Consider the following 27,496-nt stretch of genomic DNA (forward strand, 5'->3'; position numbering starts at 1 on the left):
CGAGAGAAAGTCAAAGGTCAGCACTGAGTCCACAGCTAGTTGCGAAGAAGGTCATACAAGACTCGAAACATTAGCTCAGTTTCTCTCTGCACAGGTGCTGCCAGATCTATTGAATTCTCCAGCATCGTATGAGAGTTTCAGATTTCCAACATCTGTAGTATTTTGCCTTCGTTCATGGTAGTGATGGTATAAGTGACCACTGCACACAAACATCTGTCTTCATAACGAAGACACTTTATTAGGGCATTCATTAGAGCTAAAACCGGGAAATTTTTCAAAACTGATCTTGCAGTTCACAAATGGACACCTATGAGGCACTGTAGATGAAAGTTACACACCATCATAATCTAAGACTTGTGCGTTGGCTTGTCCCTGACTCTTCTATTACCATCAAGTCAGGGGATCAATCCTAATTCAATGGAGTGTAGAAGAGTTTGCCAGGAGCAAACAAAAGAAATGTCAACCTAATAAGGCTATAAGCAGAGGACTACATGCACACAAGGAAGAACCCTTACCACAAACAGGGCAAATCTGTTCATCAGATCCAACGCTATCTTCAAGTAATGGAAAAAGCAATAACAACTCATTGTCAACTTCAGTTTCTGGACTGCCTTACCAGTTTTTGTTGCGCACCACTGGACTTATCCATGGCCCAGCTTAGATTGATCCATGTCTTTTTATATATGGATATTTACAGCACAGAAGACAGCACATTCCAGACTCCCAACTCAGAAAAAATAAGTTGTCAACACTTCTTTCAGCATCCCACTTTTTACCTCATGCCTATGCTCCCTGTTACTGCCTCCTCTACTAATGGAAAAAGTGAGTTCTTATCCACCTTATCTAAGCCTCTCAATCTTATACACCTCTATCAGACCCTGCTCAACTGCTTCAAGGAAAACAGCACTAGCCTATTCAATCTTTCCTCAAAGCTCAGACCCTCTACTTCAGGCAGCATCCTAGTAAATCTTTTCTGTACCTTCTCTAGTGTAATCACATCCATCCTATAACTGAACAATTCTTTAATTGACCAGCATTTTATATAGTTTCGGCATAACCTCCCTGCTCTTGAATTCTATGCTTCAGCTAATATAGGTAAATGTCCCATATTGCTTCTTTACCATCTTATCTACATGCCCTGCTACTTTTAGGAATCTACAGCAATGCATATCAAGGCCCCACTCATATTCAGTAATTTAGACTCCTACCATTGTGCATTCCCTTGCCTTATTAGCCCACCAGAACCACATTAACTCATGCGATTTTCTCCAATAATTTTTGATTTCCAAGTCTCAGCCATTTTCTGTTAGGATCTGCAAACTTTAAAAGCAGGAGATTTCCGATGTGATTTTCCCCTCTAGATTGGAAAACTGTACATGTCACTCCATTTTTAGGAAGAGAAAAAAGGGGAAAACCAGGGAATTACAGTCCAGTTAGCCTAACATCTATGGTGGAGAAATTGTTCAAGTCTACGGTCAAGGATGGGATAACTGAACAAATTGAAAATTTTCATTCAACCAGGGAGCGACAGCACAGTTCATTATAAGTAGTCATGATTTAAACCTCATTTGAATTTTTCCAAAAGGAGTAACTAAGATAGTGGACAGGCGACTGACGGATGTTGTTTACATGAGCATCCAGAAGGCATAAAGTCCCAAATAAGAAACTTAACTAAAAGGTAAAAGCCCACAGAATGGAAGGAAAACTACTGACATAGCTGGGAAATTGATTATGTGGCAGACTACAGAAAGGAGGGATAATGGGCAGGTACTCAGATTGGCAGGATGTGACCAGTTGTGTATAACAAGGATCTATATTAGGGCCTCAATATTCACATTATTAACAACTTGGGAAACTGCATCAAAAGTCATATCCAAATTCCTAACAAGAAGTTAGGCAGTATTGTAGATGACTGCATAAAATTATAAGGGCATATTGATAAATTATGTGAAAGAACAAAACTATGGTAGATAGAGTTAAATGTAAGCAAGTCGAGGTTATCCATTTCAGACTGCAAAGGAAAAATCAGGATACTTTCTTGATGGTATTAAGTTAAATACAGCAGATGTCCAAACAGACATGGTGGTCAGGTGCGCTGACCTTTAAATCATCACAAACAGGTGCATAAAATAATCAAGGAAGCTAATAGAATGCAAAGATGCAAAAATTATCCTGCAGTTATACAAAGCCCTGGTTAGACCCCAATTTGTAGTACTGACAGGAGGTCTGGGCACTACACCTTAGGATGGATATATATATAGTACAACATAGGCTTACAAGAATGATTCCTGGACTCCAGGTGTTAAGTTATGAGGAGAAATTATACAAAATAGGCCAGTCGAGAATTTAGAAGGTTATAAGCCCATAAGATATAAATATAGGAGCAGAATTAGTCCATGTGGCTGATGCCATTTGCTCCAGCGTTTATTGAATCATGACTGATATTTTTCTCAATTCCATTCTCCTGCCCTCTCCCTGTAATCCTTGTTCTCCTCCCCAAATCATGAATCTATCTAGCTCTGTGTTAAATGCACTCAAATGATTTGGGCCACCACAGCACCTGCAGCAATAATCTCCACAAATTAACCACCTTCTGACTGAAAAATTTCCTCTTCATCTCAGTTCTCATGGATCATCCCTTAATTCGGAAGCTAGGCCCTCAGATCCTAGTCTCAACCTACAAGTGGAATAGTCTTCTCCAAATGCACACTATCCAAGCCTATCAATATTCTGTACGTTTCAATCAGATATCCCCCTCTTCCTCCAGAAAGCCATTAAGTTTAGACCCAGAGCCCTCAACCACTCTCCAAATGACAAGCCCTTCATCCCAGGATCATTCTTGTTAGCCTTCTCTGGACCTCCTCCAATTCTAGAACATCCTCCCTCAGAAACAGGGCTCCAAAACTGCTCACAATATTCCAAATGCAGTTTGACCAGAAACTAGTCCAGCCTTATCCCCACTTTTGTATTATTGCCTGCTTGAAAATGAACGTTGACATTGCATTTGCCTTTCTAACTGCCAACTGAACCTGCTCATTAACCTTATGATAATCCTGAACTAGGCCTCCCAAGTCCTTTTCTGCTTCAGATTTCCAACACCATTCCCTGCTTGGAAAAAATAGTCTATGATTCTATTCCTCCTACCAAAGTGTGTAATCTCTCAGTTTCCCACATTGTATTCCATCTGCCACTTCTTTGCCCACTGTCCTCACCTGTCCAAGTCCTTCTGTAGCCTCCCCACTTCCTCAACACTACCTCTCCTCCACCTACCTTTGCTGCAAAGTTTGCAGATGACAATGCCCTCAGTTCCTTCAGAACATTAGCGTATAGCGTTAGGTTAAGGGGTGATCTGAATGAAGCCTTGAGGATAAGACAGTTTTATTTTTATTTAATATTTCCACTGGTTGGAGATTCTCCATCTAGACAGCATAGTCTGACAGTTAGAGACAGACTGCTCAAGAAGGAAGCCCTTCTATACAAAGGATGGTAGATGTTTGGAACTGTTCCACAAACGGCAGTGAATATAGGATCAGTTGTTAACTTTAAATCTGATAATATCTTTTGTTTAATTAAAATTAAGGGATATGAACCAAAGGCAGGTATATGGATTTAGATCAGCTATGATCTCATTTATATCCTAAAAATTCAGGAGAGTCAGGGGCAGAGCTGAGTATGGTGGCCATCACCAAGGAAAAGATGCTAGTAAAACTGATTGGGCCTGAAGGTGGATAAATCATCTGGACGAGATGGACTACACCCCAGATTTCTAAAAGTACATGGCTGAGAGCGTTAGTGGTGATCTTTCAGGAATCAGAGAGGGTCCCAGAGGACTGGAAAATTGCTAACGTGACATCCCTGTTTAAAAAGGGAGTAAAGCAAAAGATGGAAAATTACAGGCCGATTAGCCTAACCTCGGTCATTGTGAAGGAAGAGATTTCTGAATATTTGGAAATGCATGGTAAAATAGGGCAAAGTCAAAGAGAGGTCAAGCCTGACAAATCTGCTAGAATTCTTTGAGGAATTAACAAGCAGGGTAGACCAAGGAGAGCCAATGGATGTTATCTACCTGGACTTCAACAAGGCCTTTGACAAGGTGCTGCACAGGAGGTTGCTAAGTAAGATAAGGTACCATGGTATTAGAGGCAAGGTGCTAGCATGGATAGAAGATGGCTGTCTGCCAGACAGCCAGAGAGTCAGGATAATAGGGTCTTTCTCAGGATGGCAGCTGGTGACAAGTGGTGTTCCGCATTTGTCCATTAGTTATAACCAGCTTATTTTAATGGGGTTGAGTAGCCAATGCCTGCTCCTGTCTTCTCTGTTTCTAGGAAACATTTCAGTTTCCTAAGAGGATGATATGTAAAGTAGTTCCTGTTGTGCAGAACTAGTATTCAGCTGGGTTTTAACAATGATGCCAACAGCTTGTGCACCGGAGGGGATCAGCAGGAATTTTGTTTGATTTACCTCATTCACAAAAGTGAAAAGGTAAGGAATAAGATGAAATGTGGAAGTTCATGTGAGAAAAGTTGCTGTGAGCTATGACAGCAATTACAGACCAGTCAGTTCAACTTTGGCTGTGGGAAATTTTTAGAAACAAATATTTTGGATTTAATTGACAGTCATGTGGAAATGTGTGGGATAATTCAGAAGAGTCAGTATTGATTACTATGGAAAAAGACATTTGATACATTATCACACAATAGGCTTCTGAGGCAAGTTAAATGCCATGAAATGAAAGATTCATGGCAGCACGGAGACAGAATTGTCTGAGAAAAAGGAAGCAAAAAGAATATTGGTTAATAGGCACTATTTTGGGTGCCACACAGGAGGCTGCCGAGTAAGATAAGGGCCCATGGTGTTAGAGGCAAGATGCTAGCTTGGATAGAAGATCGGTTGTCTGGCAGAAAGCAGAGAGTGGGGATAAAAGTGTCTCTGTCAGGATGGTGGCTTGTGACAAGTGGTGTTCTGCAAGGGTCAGTGTTGGGACCGCAACTTTTCACTTTCTACATTAATCATCTACTTGAAAGAATTGTGGGCCTTCTGGCTAAGTTTGCAGACAATACAAAGATAGGTGGAGGGACAGGTAGTATTGAGGAGGTGGGGAGGCAGCAGAAGGATTTGGACAGGTTAGGAGAGTGGACAAAGAAGTGGCAGATGGAGTACAACGTGGGAAACTGTGAGGTCATGCACTTTGGTATGGAGAATAAAAATATGGGCTATTTTCTAAATGAGGAGAAAATTCAGAAGTACAAAGAGACTTGGGAGTTCTAGTCCAGGATTCTCTCAAGGTAAGCTAGCAGGTTGAGTCAGTGGTCAGGAAGGCAAATGCAATGTTGGCATTTGTTTTGAGAGGACTTGAATATAAAAGCAGGGATGTACTACTGAGGCTTCATAAGGCCCTGGTCCGGCCACATTTGGAGTATTGAGTGCAGTTTTGGGCCCCATATCTCAGGAAAAATGTACTGGTCCTGGAGTGGGTTCAAAGGAGGTTCACGAGAATGGTCCCAGGAATGAGAAGCTTAACATATGAGGAACGTTTGAGGACTCTGGGACAATAATTATTGTAGTTTAGAAGGATGAGGGGACATCAATTAAAACTTACAGAATACCGAATGGCCTGGACAGAAGGGATGCAGGGAAGATGCTTCCATTGGTAGGAGAGATTAGGACCAGAGGGCACAGCCTTAGTGTAAAGGGAAGGCTTTTTAGAATGGAGATAAAGGAGAAACTTCTTCAGCCAGAAAGTGGTGAATCTATGGAATTCATTTGAGACGGAGACAGATAGATTCTTGATTATCAAGGGGATCAGGGGTTACAGGGAGAAAGCAGGAGGATGGGGTTGAGGAACTTATCAGCCATGATTGAAGGGAAGAGCAGAGTCAAATGGGCCAAATGGCCTAAATTTCTGCTCCCATGTCTTATGATCTTATGAATGGTGGAAAGGCTCAAGGAGCTGAATGGCCCAGTCCTGTTCCTACATTCCTAGATTCACTTACAACACATTCAAACTTTTGCACTCCTGCCACATCCAGTTGTGAATTTTGGTGGGCAAGTAACAGCGGCTCCATGAACATCCTCACCTTGAAAGAAGGCACAGTCCAGCTTGTAAGTATTTACAATTAGCATTTGTAACAAGCTTCATCCAGAAAAACTGAATTAATCATCTTGGCTCCACCAACACAAGTCAATCTGATTCACTTCACAAGACATCAAGAAACAGCTGAACACAAAGCAGGGAAAACAGAGTTTTCAGACATTGCAGCCAGAATATTATCAATGCTGAAGACTTGTACTCCAGAATTAACTGCATTCCTGGTCAAGCTATAACACAGGCATCTATCCAAAAATGGGTAAGGCTGCCAGGCACAGCCTGTGTGCAAAAAGTCACTCAACTCTATTTGAATCATTAACACCCTGTTGGTCCATTCTCAAATGGCAAAAATCAAAAGACAAGTCACTGTACATATTTAAAATAGATATATTTTTAGATTTTAAAAAGGTATTAGTAGTATCGAGAGAAAACTGATCAGCAATGATCATATTAAGTGGCAGAGCAGGCGCAGAAGGCCAAACAGCCCACACCCACCTCTATTTCTGTGTTTCTGCTAAGTATTTTCACAGTACTTAAATGATCAATTTTATGTTTAGCAGGATTACATTATAACCTTTCTGCAAAAACAAAGAGTAAAGAGCTGAATTCAATGAATAGGAAGAGAATGAGGGGTTGATGGCTGTCAATGTCTTCATCCAAGGACATCATTGCAAAGTTATCCAAAGCAGTGTCACAACCAAATTCAACAACTCAGTGGCCTTCACATCATCGTAAACAATGATTTTGGAACATAATTGGTGCAAATTTCTATTCAAAATATTGGGTGTCAACAAACAGGCTGACAATTTAAATATACAAAACGCAGAAACAGACGGCCAAGAGGGAGCATATAGATGAGAAATAGAATGAGTCAAAGATAACAATCCATAATTGTACTTCTTAAAAAAAACCCCACAGCATGTGATCCACTGGCTCTTCTCCAAGAAGCAGGAAAAGCGAATTCATAAGGAAAATATAAAAAGTCCTTTTTGGAGCTTACTACCAATGCATTCAACAGCAAGGATATGCATCAAATATGTCCTTTAAACAATTAAACATTGCTAGAATTTATTAGGAGTACATCAAACAATATTCATTTAGAAGATGGATTAATACACTTACAAGTACTCCACTTTTACCATTAAATGAAACAGCCAGAGGGAAATACTTCAAAAAGGAGGCACAGAAAGACATCTGATTTGAATGAATCGCTTACTTCAGGAGGTAACAAGCATGGGCAATATATAATACACAATGCAAATGTGTAATGTAAAACAATCTGCTCTTCTCTCTTGTAGTCAGTTGCTGCTTATCAAAATCTATGTGGCGTTAACCTCGATCGCACAATTCTTATGGAGCACCCCTTTCCATTCATTTATTGTGATGTTAGCTATTCGTCTACACATACATCCCAAGCACAAAACAATTTTCTGCTCAATTCCCGACACCCCAACCTCAGCGTTAATCAGTTTAATTCTCAGCACGACTAGCACAGAATAACTCACCGGCTGCGGGAGCTTGGCAGGGCCAGCTCCGAAGTTGATAACTTGCTTCCTCCCACTTTCCATTTCAGGTTGTGTGTGTTTGCCCGTACCTGTATATTTAGATGTATCTATAAACGTCCGTGCCTCGCTATTAAATTGTATCCTTAATTCTGAGCATGCGTCTCTATCTCCAAACTCTGCTTCACTGCAAACCCTCTACGACATCGCTCGCTGCTTATTGGTACATCTCACATGGCGATTGTCAGCTAGCGCTTTCTAATTGGCTACCCCACGGTTGATGTTGCATCCAATTGGCTGCTGGCAACAGCACGAGCTGGCTGCGTGAGAGCAGGGGCTTGGTGCAAGAACGGTCCGGATTGCAGCAGACAGACGGCTGAGTGGTGAACGCTGTCACTGCCACTCAAGTCACTCAAGTATCTAACAAACATGTTACACAGATAGTAGGAACTGCCGATGCTGGAGAATCTGAGATAACACGGTGTGAAGCTGGATGAACACAGCAGGAAAGTTTGACGGAAATCAAGAAGGGTCTCGACCCGAAACGTCAAACTTTCCTGCTCCTCTGCTGTGTTCATCCAGCTTCACACCGTGTTATGTTCAGATTACACTTTGGGGGAGATGAACTGCAGATTTCTGTTAATCAAATATGCAAAGAAACTTCCTTTCTGGAATCCTAGATAACAAAGTGTGGAGCTGGATAAACACAGCCCAGATGTGGAGGTGCCAGGCTTGGACAGGGTCAGAAATCATATTACACCAGGTTATAGTCCAACTGGTTTATTTGAAACCACTAGCTTTCCAAGCTTTGCTCCTATCTCAGATATTATGAGAGATGAGGTATCAAGACACAGAAATTATAAGTAAAAGATCAAAGGATCATACAACTGATGCAAATGTATTGAATAAACCTAAAATGGCTGCTGACTCCCTCTTGTTAAATTATTAATCAGTTAGAAAGGCGATGCAGGCTTAGATTGATTAACATGCAAATTCCAGAATTTCTTTCAAGTCACTGCCCTGATATAACAAAAGGTTTAATCAGTATACAAGGAATCTGATGTCTGAAAATATTCAATGCTTTCATTCATGCTCTGTATTTTCATTGTAAGTGTATGAATATATCATGAAAATTATATATATTTTCAAAGAGGTGGCTAAGTTCACTACATTATGTTCCTGTGGTTGCAACAAATTGTGGAATACTATGTCTTGAATTGAGTGTGTACATCAGCTGGAGTTATAAACATGTTGGCTGTAAATAATACATGACATCATCATGTTCCTTTCTCATTTTCTGCTTCCCAGTGAGATTTCTGTATTTGCTATTCCAGGCACTTCCAGCACACCTGTTTGCAGCTTCAATGCAAAATTTGTGCATTTTACATCATCTGACCCAAATCTTCCAAAAAAGTCTCTAATAGGTTTGCCATGCAATTATAAGAGCAGATGCTGGAAATATAAAGATGTTACAAATGGTCAGCTGGTCTGACAGCATCTGCAGAAACAAAGTTTGCACCTTGTTGGCCTACTCTGCCACATGTTGTGGTTTAGGAGCCTCACCATAACACGGTAATCTATGCCACATTTGCTGCACAAAAGGACCAAGTGCAAGCTCCTACTTCAGAAACCTAGGAACATAGAAACTAGGAGCAGGCGTAGGTCATTCAGCTCTTTGAGCCTACCCCACTACTCTATGATAATGGCTGATCCTCTACCTCAACACCATATTCCACAATTTCTCTCTATACTCCTTAATGTCTTCAATATCAAAATATTTTTCAGTCTTTTCCTTGAGTATACTCAGTGACCAGTGTCCACAGCCTTCTGTGATGCAAATTCCACAGATTGACCAGCCTATGAGTGAAGAATGTTTCCTTATCTCAGTCCTAACTGGTCTACCACATATCCTGAGGCTTTGACCACCATGCCCCGCCCAAGGAGGCCATCCTGCCTGCATCTAATCTGTCCATCCCTGTTATATGTTTCAATCACATCCTCTCTCATTTTTCTAAAATCTAGTGAATACAGTCCAATCAAATCAATCTGTCTTGATGATCTAAAGTTTTATCTCTCCCTCTCTTTTAATTAGTGGAGTTACAGTTTCATAGAATCCCTACAGTATGTAAACAGGCCCTTCAGCCCAACAAGTCCACACTGATCCTCAGAGCATCCCACTCAGACCCAACCCCTATAATCCACTCATCCCTGAACACTGTGGGCAATTTAGCATGGCCAATCTAACTTGAATATCTTTGAACTGTGGGAAGAAACCAGAGCACCCAGAGGAAACCCACACAGACATGGGGAGAATATGCAAACTCCACACAGACAGTTGCCTGAGGGTGAAATCAAACCCCGGACCCTAGAGCTGTGAGGCAGCAGTACTAACCATTGAGCTGCCTCTAATCTGTAGGAGCTGCTCCAGACTCTCTGTTGGAAGCTGATTACTGATGAGTCCATATTTCTAGGGCCACTTGCTTTTGTATTCTGGGCTATAAATTACCAGGCTCTAATTATCTGTTAGTCTTTAACCCTATGAATTTCCCCAGTACCATTTTCTTACTAATGCTGATTTCCTTCAATTCCCCCCTCTTGTATTCTTAATTCCAAACATTTCTGGGAAATTATTTGTATCCTGTTTTGTGAAGACTAACCGAAATATATATTTGGGATTCTTCTGCAGTTCCACCATTTCTGACTGCAAGGGACCTACATTTGTCGTTATTAATCTTTTTCACCTCTGATAATTCTAGTATGTTTCTTACAAGTTTACTATCATACTCTAGTACCCCCTCCCTGATCAATCTTTTTACTAAATTTTAAACTGCTCCCAGTCCTCAGGTTCGCTGCTTTTTCTGACAATTTTATGTGTTTCATGTTTGGATTTAATCTTATCTTTAATTTACTTTTTAAGCCATGGTTAATCCAGCTTCTTTTATTTTTGAGCCATATAGGAATGTATATTACATATATCCAAAGAAAGGTCACCAACATGTAATGTTAACTCTGCTTTCCCTCCGTAGATGCTGCCAGACCTGTTGAGGTTCTCCAGCCATTTCTGTTTTTGATTCAGATTTCTAGCATTTGTAGTTCTTTGTTTTACTGTAGGAATGCATATTTGTTGTAATTCATGCATTTGTTCCTTAAATTATGCTATCCACTGCTAATGCTTTTATGAGAGTTCTTCAGTCCATAATTGCCAACTTCCACCTCATACCTTCAAAGATCTGTTTATTTAAATTTTGGACCCTAGTTTCAGATTCAGCTTCTTCACTCTCCACATTAATGAACAATTCTACCATTTTATGGACACTCTTGCCCAGTGGATCAACATGAACGTTAATTAAACCTCTCTCATTATGTAATTAAGTGTAGGACAGCCTGCTGTCGAGTTGTTTCCTCAAAACATTGGTTTAAAAAAACTCACCTTTACACTCCAGGAATCCTTCTCCACTGTATTATTGCTCCTTCTAGATCCTCTTCACACTAAGATGACCCCTCAGTTTCTGACTTCTTCCAGTATTCTTCTGAAATGTCTTGACTATTGACAGCTCTTGCCCTTTTGTCTATTGCAATATCTCCCATGACCATATGGAGAAATATGATGACATAAATCTAAGATCAGTTCCATTACCTCCAAAAAGTGTTGCCATTCAACACACAATCAGCGTTCTCTTCCTTTTTCAGTCTTTTTGTAACATGCTATGTATGGAAACTAGAAACAGAGTTTGCCAGTTGGCTGTTAAATCCTGTTGGTTATGGTTATCCGTGACCTAACTTCATCTATCTGTCTTTGATAGTATAATAAATATCTGATAGATGAATTATTCATTAATAATATGAGATTATGGGATAGTGTAGGGGGAGGGGCTTAGATTAGTTCACAGGTCGGCGCAACATCGAGGGCCAAAGGGCCTGTTCTGCGCTGTATTGTTCTTTGTTCGATGTTCTATGTTAGTCCTTGATTACAGGAGAGAGTTACAAATGGCTGCCATCCTAAATGTGGAAATACATTTTTGAATTTTATTCTTGAACTTCACTCTTATGTTTAGACAATGGACTCCCAATCAATAGAAATGCCTTTCCCTTCAAGAAATACTATATCTCTTTCTGACTTCTCTGTTACCTTGAACATTTTGGCTTTTGATTAAATCAAACCTTACACTTATAAATTCCAGAAACTATACCTGAGTTTGTAATCTGTCCTCAGTTTAACTGTTAGTGTACAAGCATCATTCTTGCAGCATTCTTTTGCTTTGTTCTGTCCACAGACAGTATGGTCTTGTTAAGCTATACTACCCAGAACAGTTCCCACTGTTCCAGGTGTGATCTACTTAGATATATAAACACATATAGACATATATATAATAATTGGAACATGAATTCTGCCTCCTAGTCCTCTAAGCACAAAGACCAGAATTCTCTTGGCCTTTTTGATTACTAGTAGCATGCATTGTGACATTGTAATGATCTTTGTATCCAGACTCTGAAAATTGTCTAGATGTCCAGTGTTTAAAATCAGCCATGTTCATATTAAATGGCCAAGCGGGATCAAAAGGACTGAATTCATCACACCCGCTCCTAATTCCTATATTCCAATGTTTCTACCTTTTCCCTATTTATAAAAAAATGTTGACCTATTCTTCTTAAGGTGAACAATCTAATATTGACATACATTGAAATCCATTTGTCACAGTTGAGCTCATCCTCCTAATCCATAGACTTGTCCATAAATTTATATTTACAATATTATCTACCTTTGTGACATTGGCAAATATGGATCTATTGCTATCTTCCTATCATCTAATTCATCAATAAGTATAGTGAACAGTTGGTAGCCCAAGCACTTTATGGAAGATCTGTTAACTTTTTAGGTCAACCACCTTTCATCAGAAAATTGGGTGACCAACATTGTACTCATACCAGGAAGTAAAAGCTACAGTTTACCCTTAACTTCTTAATCTTTTTACTAATATTAAAATAAAGATTGCAACATATAGGTAGGGTTAAGAAAGAAGCTGATATATTATTTTCAGACTTTATTTTTTAAAAGTACTATTATAAAATCTTAGTCTTTTTATCATAAGCTGTAGGCGATTCAGCCCTTTGAATCTGTTCCACAAATGAATAAGATTGTGACTGATCTGATCCATTTTTCTGACCTATCCCCTTAATCCTTGATTCCCTCACCTATTTAAAAAGTCTGTCTGCTTTTCCCCTCAATACACTTAATAACCCAGCCTCAACTAAAGAATTCCATAGGTTAACTACTCCCTGAGAGAAAGAAATCCTCATCTCTGTTTTGAAGAGGAGACCCCATTCTCTGAGAGTATGTCCTAGACTTTGATAAGGGGAAACGACCTGTGAATCTACCCTGTCTAGTCCCTAAAAATCTTTTATGTTAAGTAAAGTTTTCTCTAATTCTTCCAAACTCCAATGAGTACAGGCCCAAGCTACTCAGGCCTTGGATTTATTTCTATTTTCAACAATATAAGCAAACAGTAATTGATGCCAGTGCCTGTGCGAGTGACATGTTTCCACATCGTTGCCTGCTATCATCCAGGGTTAGGACAAAAGAAGGAGAATAGTTATGAAGAACAGGAAACAATATTTGACACCTTTAAGTGAAAAACATTTGAAATCCATTAACAGCATATATTCTTTAAAAATGTTCACAATGTTATTACACTCAAATGTTGCACCAGTCTCCAATGCTGTTTGCAATGTAAATATTATTTTGAATGACCCAGCATTTCTATGGATAATATTTAATTCATCCAATAAAAACATCTTACAACATTGTACCTTTAAAAGCTAGCTCCTAATAGTAACGTCCATAAGTAAATAAAACAATAATTGTATCTAGGCAATGTTAAAGGGTGTGCTAAATGCAAATATAATGGTTGAATAATCAAATTATTATAGGATTATTGATTAAAGGAAAGGTTTTTGAAATGCTAAAGAAGTATAAGTAGGCATGGGTACAGGTTTTCACGAAGAAACAGAATGAAGGAGAAAATGATCAGTTGGAAACCTGAGTACTGAGGTGAGAAAAAAATATAAATCTTCAATATGTTTTCCGGGAAATTGTACTTTATTCATAAGGTTTGCAAAAGCCCATTACAAAAGTCCAACTTGCTGTTGCTTACCAGATATCCCAAATTAATCTCGTTCCATTGGGCAGCATTTGGCCCATATCCCTGTAAACCCTTCTTATTCATATACTCATCTAAATACTTTTAAATGTTGTAATTGTACCAGCCTCCACCACTTCGTCTGGCAGCTCATTCCATACATTCACCAATCTGTGTGAAAAAGTTGCCCTTGGGTCCTTTTTAAATCTTTCCCCTCTCACCTTAAACTTACACTCTCTAGTTTTGAACTCCCCTACACTGGGAAAAAAGATGTTGGTTATTCACCCGAAGTAGGCCTATTTCCCTTTGTTCCTCTCTAGTCTACCAAACACCTTTAAATATGAAAAACCTCTTGATGTTCACCTTGGTTGCTTCTAACCAAATTGCCAGAGACTCAAACATGGATGTCATGAGTTTACATCCTTTTGTCGTTTATAAATTCTTCAATTTTTTCTGACATCAGCAAACTCAATTTCACCTTCCATTTCCCTCAGTCAATCCTCTGTTTCCTGTAAGTGACAAGTGGACAGTAGGATGCAGTGATCAAAGGGCACCAACGTGACCTCAGTACATCTGATTGTGAGCACACAGGAGACAAACAGACATCCTTATCTGGTCTTGATCAGGCGTTTCTATGTAATGCTTTTGTCAAAGGGTTACTGAAAACGTTGTACCACTTTGCATCTGTTAACATTTCCATCAGGCATCTGGATGTGGCATCCATTATCATCCCTGTCTCTCTAACGTCATGATGATAATGGAAGACCTAGATGGATGTCACAAGTAGCAGTGGAAACTGCTGAAGAACAGCCAGTTGCTGTTTTGAGCTGAGTATATACCCAAATTAACCAAAGAGAAACACTTTTTTTGTACATTGTAGATGTTAGGAGGAGGCTTACACCCACTACCTCCTTAATGCCCGTGATGGTGATTTTGCCTATCTCCAGTGTAAGACTTAGGCCAGAGGAATGAGAGTCATTTAATTTCAGCTGGTTTGATTGCCAGTATATCAACTATAGTGATCAGTGCCTGCCTGTAGAAACTCGGGTGCTATATTGCATACTCCTGAAGAAATATTAGATCAGTTTTAAGTTTGTCGAGTAAGCTCAGGTTGGAACACTATGTAGTAGATTTAATGCTACACCATTTAATGGAAATAATCTTTATACCCATTTTAAAGTATGTTATCATTTACCAGACATATTGACTTTGACAGTTCAATCCTTCAGCCTGTTCCTACCTTCCCATAGTGTCTCAATTGTGATGGGCTGAGAAAACTGCTCGTGTCTAAGGTAGGTACATTGGAGAGTTTGTGCAAGGAATGAAGTTTAGGCTTGTTTGTCAAAGAGGTCTTCCCAGCAGTACCCCTTCAAGGGGATTGCTGCTCCTGGGTTTCCAGAGCTGGAATGTGCTGGTGTCTTCACCTTGTGGTTGGGTTGCACAGGCATCTTCACAGTCTCAGTGTTTGGAGCTCAGATGTCTTCTCTCCAGCTCCTCAGAGTATTTTCTGTGGTGCCTCCATGGCCCTTCCTTGACTGAACATGACAAGTCCTTGCTGCCAACGTTGTATAGGAGTTACCTTTTTCCATTGGTCCTTTCTTGGCCCCTTCTTATTGATCTTCTTCACTAGCCACCACTCCCTCTGTAATATCCTTGCAACATTCTTGTCAATCTTCTCTGTATCTCTTTGAATAATCACAACTGGCCTACAGTACAGTGATTACATTTCATACATTACACTAGCTGTGGGCTAACAGTAGTGCTTCATAAAATTCCAATATAACTTTCCAGCTCTTGTAACTATTCTAAGGCTTGTCAAATAAATGTAAGCATACTATGTACTGTTTTGATCAAATTGTCAACCTTATCAGCCACCTTCAAGGATCTGTGGATGTAGAAATTCTCTCTGTTCCTCAAGATCTCTTAGCATCCTGCCATTTATTGCATACTCTCTTCTTTACAGGTGCTTCTCAAGTGCATTACCTAATGTTCTCTTGATGGAAATGTATTTGCCACTGTTTCATCCACCTTCCCAGTCCATTGATTTCTTCCTGCATACAGCTTTCTTACTCATTGTCAGTCACATAGTTGATTTTTGTGTCATCTGCATTCTTCTAAATCATGCTGCCTAAATTCAAATCTAAATCATTGATACATGTCAAGTAAAACCTAAGTATTTATTTTGTTTTGTTACATTCCTAAATTGCACATCTCATACAGACATTTCCCCTTCCTACTCCAAAAACTGGCCATTTTAGTGTCACCCACAAATTCAGAAACTGTACTTCTGATTTCTATGTTGTTTAGATAAATTTCAAACATAAATTGTCTATACATCTATCCCCATGTTACACCATTTCCCACATTTTGCCAGTCTAAGTAATTTTCCTCAACTCTATTTGCTGTTTTCTATTTTTATAGCCAGTCTACTATTATTCAACTACCTGGTTTATGATTCCATATGCTCTGATTCTTAACATGTAACTACTATGAGTAGCTTATTGCGGCCTGTAACAATCCAAACATATTGGTCTGGATATTTACGGAGTTGCAAACATTCCATGGAGGGGTAAAAATGGCAACTGTGGCCTAATTTCAGAGTTTCCAATTTTCAGCCTTTTAGGGATTTATGTCACGAGCCTACAGCCTGTGTGCTGCTCTCTTGACCAAGCCAGTTTCATTTCAAGGACTGGTGTATCCACAATTTTCATGGAGTCAGGACAGCTTTTCAAACAGCATGATTCAGGTTTTGTGAACCATTGTCTGCATGGTGGAGCATCTTAAGACATAAGTTAACATTGCCGAGATATGCCCTCCATTCACACTCTATTATCCATATATCCCCACGGCACTAGCATACCCTCACCCACCTCTCATGTTCTCCCATGGCCTCACATTCCCCCCACTCACTCCATACCCCCAAACGGAAAGTTTCTGGTACTGTCTCCCAAGGTGGGATAGCCAGGTCAGGAATTGCATTGCTCCAATTACCTGCTATGAGGCTGAAATTCCAGGCCAGTTTATACCTAACCTCTCTTGTCCTCTACAAGTCTTGAAAATAGTGTCACCTCCAAATCCATGTCTATATTTCCTTGAATCCTTTCTATCTTTGAATCCCTCCAAGCAGACTCCTTTTCTGCTCAAGTACTAATTTTTTTTAAATCAAAAAAATCACAGTGTCCCCTCATCCTTCTCAACATGTGCAAAGACTTTATAAAGCTTCATTACTTTTGTCAAGTTGAGCGTGAATTCTTGGTTTCTTTCTTATCTATTTGCTTGTAGCCAACATTTTACCTGCAGTGACTTCTCTTCCTGTTCCCACATCATTATCTTTTATGTTTCCAAAGGATTCATACTTATTCCCTCCCTATTTCTCAACCATGTACTATCCTTAGCAATCATTCAAAAGAGTAAGTTTGGTTTTGCATGTACGGTGGCAAACAACCCATCTTTATCTCACTACCACATCACTCAACTTCTCCATCTGACATTTAGAGCTGAATGAGCAGAATTTCCTCAAATTAAATATTGAGAAGATTGAAGCCTTTGTTTTCATTCCTAAAGTCTATTTCCCAGCTACTAACTGCATTCTTTTCCCTGGCAACCATCTGAGATTAAACCAGTCTCTTCTCAACCTGATGTTGTAGTTGACCCTGAGATAAACTTACAACCTCATTTTTGCAACATTAGAAATAGCTCATATATCCATCTCCATAATGTTTGTCATCTTTGCCCAATCACAACACATTTGCTGCTTAATTTGCCTGCAGATGTAATTATTCAAAAACTGGCTCGTTTTGGATATGCTACCTTCAACAAGCTTCACCCTCAAAGCTCCACTGTCAGTGTCTTAGTTTGAACCAATTCCCTGTCACACTAAAACTTACTAATTGTCATTGACTCCGAGGAAAGCAACATGGAGTTTAAATTTCTTACTGTTTTCAAATCCCTCAATAGCCTTCTGATTCCACGTCTCTATAGGCTCCTCAAGTCGCACAGCACTCCAAGGTATTTGTATTCCCTGTCATTCTATTGTCTTGATAATTTCCAATTTTGATAGTTCCACTGCTGATGACCATAGCTCAGCTGTCAAGGCCCTGCAATCAGGAATATTCTCTCTACAGGTCTCTGCCTCTTAAACTCACTTTTCCTCCTTCAAAACATTCCTGAAATTTATCTTTAACCAAGCATTTTATTCTCTGATTTAATGTCTCCTTTTGTGGGTGTACATCATATTTTGTTTTATAACATTCCTATGAAGTGCTTAGAATGCTTTATTACATTAACAGTATTATATAAATATAAGTTGTTGATTCATATGTTCTTTATCAAAGCATTCAATTATGTTGGTCAAACATGCACTTTCCTTGAAATGTGTATTGATTTCTCTTTATTGTATTTTTATTTTCTATCTAGTTTTCCATTCCTTTGAGTAGAAGAAAGAGCTTAAATTTCACAGTCAGTAGTGCTGCAATAATTATTGCTTGATACAGAATTTCCTCAGGAACCTAGCAAAATATTTTCTGTTCAGAGATGTTAATACATACCTCTCGAGCAGGTAGAACTTAAACCCAGGACAATGGCTCAAGGGTAGGGACACTATCACTGCACCAGAAGAGCCCTACAGAAATGTAGTAAACTGTTAGTTGAAAGGTAGCTTGCTTAGATGAGCTCAAAGATTAAACTATCAATTATGCTTCAATACAAAATTAAAGTGTCAATTGAACTGAAGGAATTTATCAATTCCGGCCTTGTCTCGACTCTGAACAATAACAGAAGTTGCTGGAAAAGCACAGCAGGCCTGGTAGCATCGGTGAAGAAAAGATCAGACCTAACGGTTTGAGTCTGGTGACCCTTAGGACTGGTCACAGGGTTGCTGCACCCAAGCCGTTAATTCTGATCTTGTCTTCACAGAAGCTGCCAGACCTGCTGAGCTTTTGCAGCAACTTCTGTTTTTGTTCCTGATTTACAGCATCTGCAGTTCTTTTGGTTTTTATTTGGCTGGACCCTGTTACATTCACTTTTAAGTAGAATACTTAAGACTGTAAAACTGTGCTGATAATAAATCGGGAAAAGCCTCTTTTGCTATCAAAGCTCTTACTTCTACAGCAATATTTAATTTTAAAATTGGCAGTTCACATGACTTTATTGCAACTCAGTCATAAAACATATGTGGTAAATAAGCTATTCTCTGTTAGCAGCAGTTATAATTTGAAACTGCCTCGTGGAAAGAAATATCATCTTCTCATTCAGGAAGTAACAGTAATTCAATCAAAATTGCTAAAATTGAACATAATTACTACAGTGCCCTGGATGGTCTCTAAATGACCATGGAAATACTTTAAATGAATCCTCTACAAAAAAGCTAGCGATCAAAAACTCTCTTTTCCAACTGTTGCAGAGCCAGATGGGATCATTAAATTAGATTCTGATTTTATTGGTGCAGTGATTGGAATCATCTGGATCTTGTTGACTACAAGATCCTTGATTTGGGTTGTTAACCTGGCCCAATTAGGAAAGCCCTGGCTGACCAATATAAACAGGAGAGATTGCCTGGTAGTGGAATATTAATAAAGTTATTGAGGTTGTTTGGCTTGCTGAGCTGGTTTGTTGGTTTACAGGTGTTTTGTTACCATGCTTGGTAACATCCTCTTTGCAGCCTCCGATGACGCTTCGGTGTGTTTTCCTGCCTTGTTTTTAAACTCTGGGATCGATTAAGGTGGATTGCCTCACTTCCAGTTTTCCTTCATAGTGGAATGTATGTGGGTCGAGTTCAGTTTGGATTGAGATGAGTGAGTATCGGTCGTGTCTTTTTGTAGCTGGTTGGTGTTCATGTTCTCTTGTTAGTTTCCTTCTTGTTTGTTTGATGTAGTGTTTCTTGCAGTCTAGACTGTGAGAAGGAAACCCGGAAATGAGGCAATCCATCTCAACAGACCCCAGAGTTTAAAAACCAGGCAGGAGAACACACAGAAGCTTCATCAGAGGCTGCACTGAGGATGTTACCAAGCATGGTAATGAAACATCTGCAGAACAAGAAACCAGCTCAGCGAGCCAAGCAACTTCAAGAACCCACAACCTGAGCAACAGATCTACTCCAAAATATGAAATAAAGTTATTCATAAAACTAATGTTTTCACTGTGTCTTGCACCCATGACCACACCCACCATGAGTGCTGGGGAAAATAAACACTACTGCTGTATGGCAGTAGTATAGCATTTATAAACAAAGAAAACAAAAAAATATAAACAGGAGAGTTACAGTTTCTTCAGTTCAGGGGGCTACAGCCAGTGCATTGTGCTCAAGTAAATAAAAGGTGACTTTGTGATAGGATACTGGGTTCTGTGCAGTTATTTCAGTGGCAACAGGAGAAAACAGGGCCTGCCTGAAAAGCATTTCCTTGCAACTGTCATCTTGGAATCAGGGTGAGCATTTCTGGCATGATGCCTCTATTTGGGAAACTTGACGCATTTGATCCTGCTGTCGAAGACTGGGCACAGTATGTGGAAAGAATGCAATAGGTTTTTTTTTCCGGGCAAATGACATTAGGGCAGATGGAAAGCAGCAATTAAATCTTCTGAGATAATAAGAACTGCCGATGCTGGAGTCTCAGATAACACGGGGTGGAGCAGGAGGAAGACAGCAGGCCAGGCAGCATCAGAAGAGCAGGGAAGTTGACATTTTGGGTCAGGACTCTTCGTCAGAAAATCCTTGAGTAATCCTTCTAACTTCTTCTGGCCCCACGGCATTTTCAGTTAGAAGGGACTTAACTTTCCTAGAGACACCAGACACTAAACCTTCTAAGAGTTGACAGAGTTGGTTAAGGAATATTACGACTCCAAACCTAATTCGAAGATGTTATTGGTTTTATTCAGCTGTTAGAGAACCAGGGGAATCTGTATTGGGATTTTTGACGAGGTTGAGTTGACCGGCAGAGGCATGTGATTTTGGGTCAACCCTGAATGAGATGCTGAGATACTGCTTGGTGTTTGGGATTAATGATGCAGAAGCATCTACTAGCAGAAGCCCAACTGGACTTCAAACAGGCGTTGTCATTAGAATTTGTGGCAAGTGTTGCATGGGAGCTACCGGGCATCCAATGGAAGTGGACTCCCTCACCTCTCCAACTGAGCTTAGGGAACACCACTCAAGTGTAGGCACTCGCAGAGTTCTACGTAGGGCATATCCTGAACAGAGGGACCCTAGGCCAGCCCATAGCAGAAGCTCGCAACAAAAACTAAGCCTTGGCCAAGTGGCGAAAATGTTCTTCAGGATCTGGGCCGGCAAGCCAATGTAGTTCCTGACAGTATATAGTCTCGAGACAGGAAAGGAGTCCTACCAGGCACCTTTTGAGTAAGGAAACTAATAGCCCAATATCCAAGAGAGTGCACAGCCTGGAAAGTGTCCCTACATGTGGTTTGGAACAATTAAATGTCTGGAGAGCGAAGGAATCATCAAACCAGTGCAGGTTGCAAAATTGGCAGGACCGGTTGTACTGATCATGAAGCCTGATCACTCAGCTTGCCTTTGTGGGAATTTTAAGCAAACGGTAAACCACTCCTCACAGCCAAATAAATACCCAATCCCTCACATAGAGGACTTATACACAAAGTTGTCGGGGGTGGGGTGGGGTCTGTCCTTTACAAAGCTGGACATGAGCCATACCTACCTGCAATTGTGACTGGATGAGGAGCCCCAGAACAATCAATATCCATAAGAGTTAAATCAATATGTAAAGCTGTCATTTGGGTATCATCAGCCTGCAGTCTTTTTTCCAGTGGACCGTGGAGAACATTTTACAAGGGCTACCCCAGGTTGCGGTATATCTGGGTGATGTACGAATAACCAGGAAGACAAATAAAGGCACGAAAACAAAGTCGCTGGAAAAGCTCAGCAGGTCTGGCAGCACCTGTGAAGGAATTAATAGAGTTAACATTTTGGATCTGGTGACCCTTCCTCAGAACCAGACCGGAAACATTAACTCTGATTTTTGCTTCACAGGTGCTGCCAGACTGGCTGAGCTTTTCCAGCAACTTTATTTCTGTTCCTGATTTACTGCATCTGCAATTCTTTCAGTTTTAATTAGACCAATAAAGACAAATTGGAGAACTTGGACATAGTGTTTAAACATTTCTCTCAGGTGGGCATATGCCTTGGAAGGAAAAATGTGTGCTCCAGGCATCCCAAGCGACCTACTTGGGTTATAGAGTCGACAAAACTGGGTTACACCCATTAGAAGAGAAAATGAGGGTGTTCAAAGGAGCCCCGCTCCCATGTCTGCACCAGGGCTTAGGTCTGTCCTTGGGTTAGTGACTATTACGGAAAATTCATATGGAACCTGGTCTCCATCTTGGCTCCCTCATACCTGCTATTGAAAAAGGGTCAGCCTTGGAAATGGTAATGCAGCCAAGAAGTAGCCTTTGGGGAAGTGAAAAAGCAGCTATCATCATCTAATGTGTTGGCCCATTACAAACCAAAGCGAGAAGTAGTGCTGACATGCGATGCCTCCCTGTACAGAACTGGGGTAATGTAGGCTCACTGGTGGACCAACAAAAGGGAATGCCTGATAGCGTATGCTTCCCAGACTATGGCTAATGCCAAACACAAGTATGCCCAGATAGAGAAGGAAGGTTTGGTGGTCATCTTCGGTTGTAGGAAAGTTCCACCAGTACCTTTACCGACAGGAATTTGTCATCGTAACAGATCATAAAACCCCTGCAAGGGCTACTGAAGGGAGACAAGGCGGTGCTAGCCATAGCTTCCTGTAGAAGTCAGTGTTGGGCCGTTATACTCAGCGTGTACAGGTTAGAACACTGTCTAGAAAGCCAAGTGGTTAGTGTGGATGCCTAGAGCTGCCTCGCACTGGCAGATACTCCTTTGCTGCTGCATCCCCTGGAAGAGTCCGATTTGGTTTGAAATTTCCCAGACACCCTTTCAGTAACCGCTGAGAAGATCTGACTGTGGGCACAAATATATCCAGTCCTAACAAAACTAAAACTGCTGGTGGCAATGGGGGAAAATGGAACAGCCAACGCAACCAGGACTTTAAACTTTTGTGGATCTGGCAAGACCAGGTCACCATAGAGGACAGCATATTAATGTGGGGAGCAAGGGTAAGTGTGCTGAGTAAAGGTCACTGCCAGATACTGGCTGAACTCCATTGGGGTCATCCAGGGGTTTCCAAGATGAAGTTTCTAGCAAGAAGCTATGTCTGGTGGCCAGGGTTGGATGCTGACATAGCTGCGTTGGTGGGGCAGTGCCCAGAGTGCCAACAAGGAAAGAAGTTCCCATCAGCGGTGCCCCCACTTTCATGGGAATAGCTGGGTAGACCGTGGACTCAGTTGCATGTTAACTATGCCAGTCCTTTCATGGACTCAATGTTCCTGGTCATTGAGGATGCACACTCGAAGTGTTTGGACTTAAGGTTTGTTCAGCAAACTCAGGGACAAAGATTGAGGAGTTGAGAGCATTGTAGGCAATATACAGTCACAGACAATGGGACATCATTATCAAGCAGGAAATTTGAATATTTCCTGAAGTCAAGTAGCATTTGGCACATAAGGACAGCTCCCACATCATCCATTGTCCAGTGATCTATGGAAAGAGCAGTCCAAACATTGAAAGCAGACTAAAAGAAGCAACCTAGAGAGTCAATTGAGACCAAACTGTCAAATTCCGGTTCGATTTTAGGACAGCCCTACATGCAACATCAGAGATAGCTCCAACAGATTTGCTGATGGGGAGAAGACTCAGTACCAGGTTAAACCTAATATTTCCAAACCTGGAAGAGCAGGTGAAATGGCAGCAGGAACACAAAACACTGGCCACATGCCTCCTCTAAGTGAGAGAGACAGTTTAATTCAGGAAACAAAGTTTAATGCCAGAACTATGGGAATGGCCCTGTAAGGGTATGAGGTGAGACTGATGCGAGATCAGGTTCCGTGACTTACAAAGTTCAGGTAGCTGATACCGTCCTGAACAAACACATGCATCACCAAAAAGCTGTTACCTTTGCCATCAGGGCAGGAGCAAAACATGCCCGGCCTCTTAGAACAACCAGAAGGCCAGTCAGAAACTGTAGGTTCTCCCCCTACATTGAGTGTTGAGGAAACCTGAGTCTGTGATGGATGCATCCTCAATACCGTTACTGCTGGAAGAAGTGGAGGAAAGTTTCCCGAGACACTCCAGATGCAAGAGATGGTCTACAGTCTGGTACACACCATCCATGTAGAGAGTCCAAGTCAGAGGAATCAGACCTGGGACAAAAGCATCACAGGAAATGCTACAAGAGAAAGACCAGGCCTACATCCCCGGACTTTGATGGGTAGGGATGTAGTGAGTGGAGCCAGCTGGACCTTGTTGACTATAAGATCCTTGATTGTGGTTGTTAACCAGGGCCAATCAGGAAAGCCCTGGCTGACCATACCAAGAGGAGAGTTAGAATCTCCTCAGTCCAGGGGACTGACTGAGCTGGTTGGCCACAGGCAGTATACTGTGCAAAAGTAAATAAAGGATGACTTGTTGACAGGATACCAGTGTCTGTGCAGTTATTTCAATTGGTGAAAATGTCTTTGTTTATACAGAGATTGACACCACAAAATTGTTACAGGGCAGAATAAAGTTGTTTGACCCATCATATCTGTGCTAGGTCTCCAAATGAGTAGGTCCCTCTGTGCCATTTACCTGCTGTCTACCAATGACTCTATACATTCTTCCGTTTCAAATAATGACATATTCCCTTTTGAATAACTTGATTTAAGCGTTCTCCACGATATTGTCTGACATACCATAATATAGAATTTATTCGTAATAAAGTTTTTTTCAGGAAAACAGTCCCAACTTCTTCAACCTATCTTCACTACAGAAATTCCTTATCGTAGACTACTTCTGAATGCTCTCTAATGAATTCACGTCCTTCTTAAAGTGTGGAGTGTAGAACTGTACACAATACTCCAGGTGAGGCCAAGTTTTAAACCAAAAAAATTAAATTTCAGTACACAAGCTAAAAAGTAAAACAATCCATGAACAGCTTAAACTCTAATATCCAGTATTAATGTAACTTAAATATAAGATAAAAGACAAACTGGTCAAGCAATCCATAAAGGACATCAAATAGCACATGCAGTCAAGCCAGATCACATAGGTCTCTCAGCAAGCCCCTGGCCTATTCCAACACCAAGTTGACAGTGTTGTTAAATCTCCTTAAAACTCTTCTTCTTTGAAGTCCTCTGAAAGCCATTCTATCATGAACTTTTTCACTAACTTCTCATGTCCTAGTCATTCAATCACTTACACCAAAACGGTGTTCTAAGTGATTTCCAAGGCAACATTTCAGCTCCATCTCACTGTACAATTCCAGCTCTTCCACAGACAGTGTCACTAAACTAAAAGACCGTTATGCTTCTCTGAGCTCCAATATTTCTCAGCTGTATCAAGCAAGTGTTGCTTGTGGGCTTCCTTTACATCTACTCTCAGCTGCACTGAACTAGCAGTGGTTTCCAGGGTTTGATCTGGTCCTTAGCTCACAGTGAAATCCAGGAATTACAGTCTGCATTGTCTGCCTAGAACTCACCCTCCCAACAGAGACAGATAAGTCAGTGTTTCGTGTCTGTTTCAATTGCTACCTTGCCCAGCACAACCTCCTCCAGAAAAAGGCTATCTAAAAGATCATGCAGCTTTCTGCTTTGGCAATACTGGGCTGACAAGGCAAAGTTTCACAAGAAAATATAGAGATTTTGAGTCTCTGATGTCATAATGGCATACGGTATAGTTCCTTCACAAAAAGGTAGCACATATCGGGAATTGGATGTTTCCATACGGAAAGGGAAAATTTTTGTTTACGCAGAAAATCTCTCCATTTCATTGATGGAACTTAGAAAATAAGCCAGAAGTTGAAGAATCGGGACTCATGGCCCAGCTCAAAATTTATACAATATCTAACGTTCCATTACACACATCCTATTCATTGCCAAAATCACTTGTACATAGGTTTAAAAGCATCCACCTTGATGCTGAATGATAACGAAAGCTGCTTAATAGCACATCAGTGGAATTACATGAAATATTAGCACGTAAATGGGTCATTCTGCCCAACAAGTACCTATTGACAGCACTGTCCAATCCTTCCATCATCCTTCCTCATCTAACCCTCTGATCATAACACAATTTCCTTTACCCCCATTCTTTTATCTAGCTTCCTTTCATACAGGCAGCCTCTGCCACATGAAAGAATGGTTTGTATTTGGCAGTCAACTGTATTAAACATGATCCAGTGTGGTTAAAGAGCCCAACTGCAGCATGGCTGTATCTTCCACATTTGCTGAAAATGAAGGACTCCCTGTGAATCCTTTGATGTCCCCTTAAAGAGAGTATCTATTCAACTATAAAACTCCCCATGGAAGGAATTCCAAACTCTACATTGTTAAAGAAATTTCTTTAGATCTCTCTTTTGACTTCTCATTGGTTGATCGCCTCTAAATTTATAACTTTGTTGTTGTCTCTCTGTTGCCTCTATATCCTCTTTACAGGATGATAAAAAGAATCATAGCCAGTATTCTAAGGATAATCTAACCAAGGATTGATACCATTTGAACATACCTACAAACAAATGAACATTCAAATTGGAGCAGAAGCAAGTTACTTGGCTTCTCAAGCCTGCTCCACCATTCAATAAGATCATAGCTGATCTGATTACTCCACAATCTGCCTACCTCAATGAACTTTTATCCCCTTACTCATCAAAAATCTACCTCAAAGGAATACACAGGGACAGGTGTTAAAAGTGATCCTCAACCCAGGTCTGTATGTTGATGATCCAATGCCCTAATTGCGAAGAATTATGCTGTGGAGGTCACTGCTTTGAGAACAACCATTAAAAGTTTGTAGATTGTATTAGAGTATGAATCTGCTGCTATTGATGGACCACAACATATATACTCATTTTTGAGCTGCAAGATCTGTTAGAATCCTATCCCATTTAGCACAGTGATCATGCCACAATACATAATGTAAGATAACCTCCATGCTATGGCAGATCTTTGTCTCCACGTGAACTGTGCAGTTGTCACTTACTGATACTATCATGGACCGGTGCATCTATATACATCAGCATATAAATTGATCCTCAGCACCAGCTCAGTACAACAGCAATATCCGAAAAGCTTGGTCAGTTGTGGTGCTACTGAGTCATTCTTGGTGATGAACTCTGAAGTCCCCACACAGACTATATTCTGTGCACTCAATTTTAAACTCTTCTAGTGACTGTATTTCCTGCTGTACAACCGTGATTTTGGAATTTTTTAAACTGTGTTCAGGAATCTTCAGTGAAGTTGGTGAAATGTTAAGAGAGATACCTGCAATATTCCACTGCTGAGGATGTTAATGAGAACTTTGATGGGTCGAGTAATAGATTGCTGATGAGTTTGCACAGGAAAATGTTTGGTGATTTATGAACCCTGCCAGCAAGCTTGCAATCTCACAGGGCTACGAACTGAGCTTGGAGCCCATTTTTTCCAGTACAGAAGTGGTGGCCCTCTCACAATGCAATGGCTGATTGCAGACATTGAATTTGCCACTACTGCACAATCATCAGTCACCTATTTTTTTAGTGCTGCAGTGCAGGCTCATTTCTGCTATGCCTTGTTTGTGGATTGCTGTCTGAAAAGGGACTTGCAGACTGTCACAGTAGACCAGCAATCTGTCCTGCAACAACTTATTAGGATTCCTGGTGTACAGTGTAGGGATATGGCATGGTACCAAAGTGTGCTGCGAC

General features: G+C 40.6%; 1 protein-coding gene across 2 annotated transcripts in view; it reads right to left on the bottom strand.

Moving 5' to 3' along the window:
• psat1 (phosphoserine aminotransferase 1) overlaps nt 1-7,808 on the bottom strand; it is a 40,886-nt gene extending 33,078 nt beyond the window's left edge. The window contains exon 1 of one of the 2 annotated variants that reach the window (XM_048527860.2): nt 7,594-7,808. In XM_048527860.2, coding sequence (XP_048383817.1) covers nt 7,594-7,656 — 63 coding nt within the window. In that variant the 5' untranslated portion in view covers nt 7,657-7,808. The remainder of the gene's footprint in view (nt 1-7,593) is intronic. The other variant, XM_048527861.2, reaches the window with a different exon arrangement.
• Nucleotides 7,809-27,496: the final 19,688 nt, after the last annotated feature.

The sequence above is a fragment of the Stegostoma tigrinum genome, chromosome 3, assembly GCF_030684315.1.
Source record: "Stegostoma tigrinum isolate sSteTig4 chromosome 3, sSteTig4.hap1, whole genome shotgun sequence".
Lineage (NCBI taxonomy): Eukaryota > Metazoa > Chordata > Chondrichthyes > Orectolobiformes > Stegostomatidae > Stegostoma > Stegostoma tigrinum.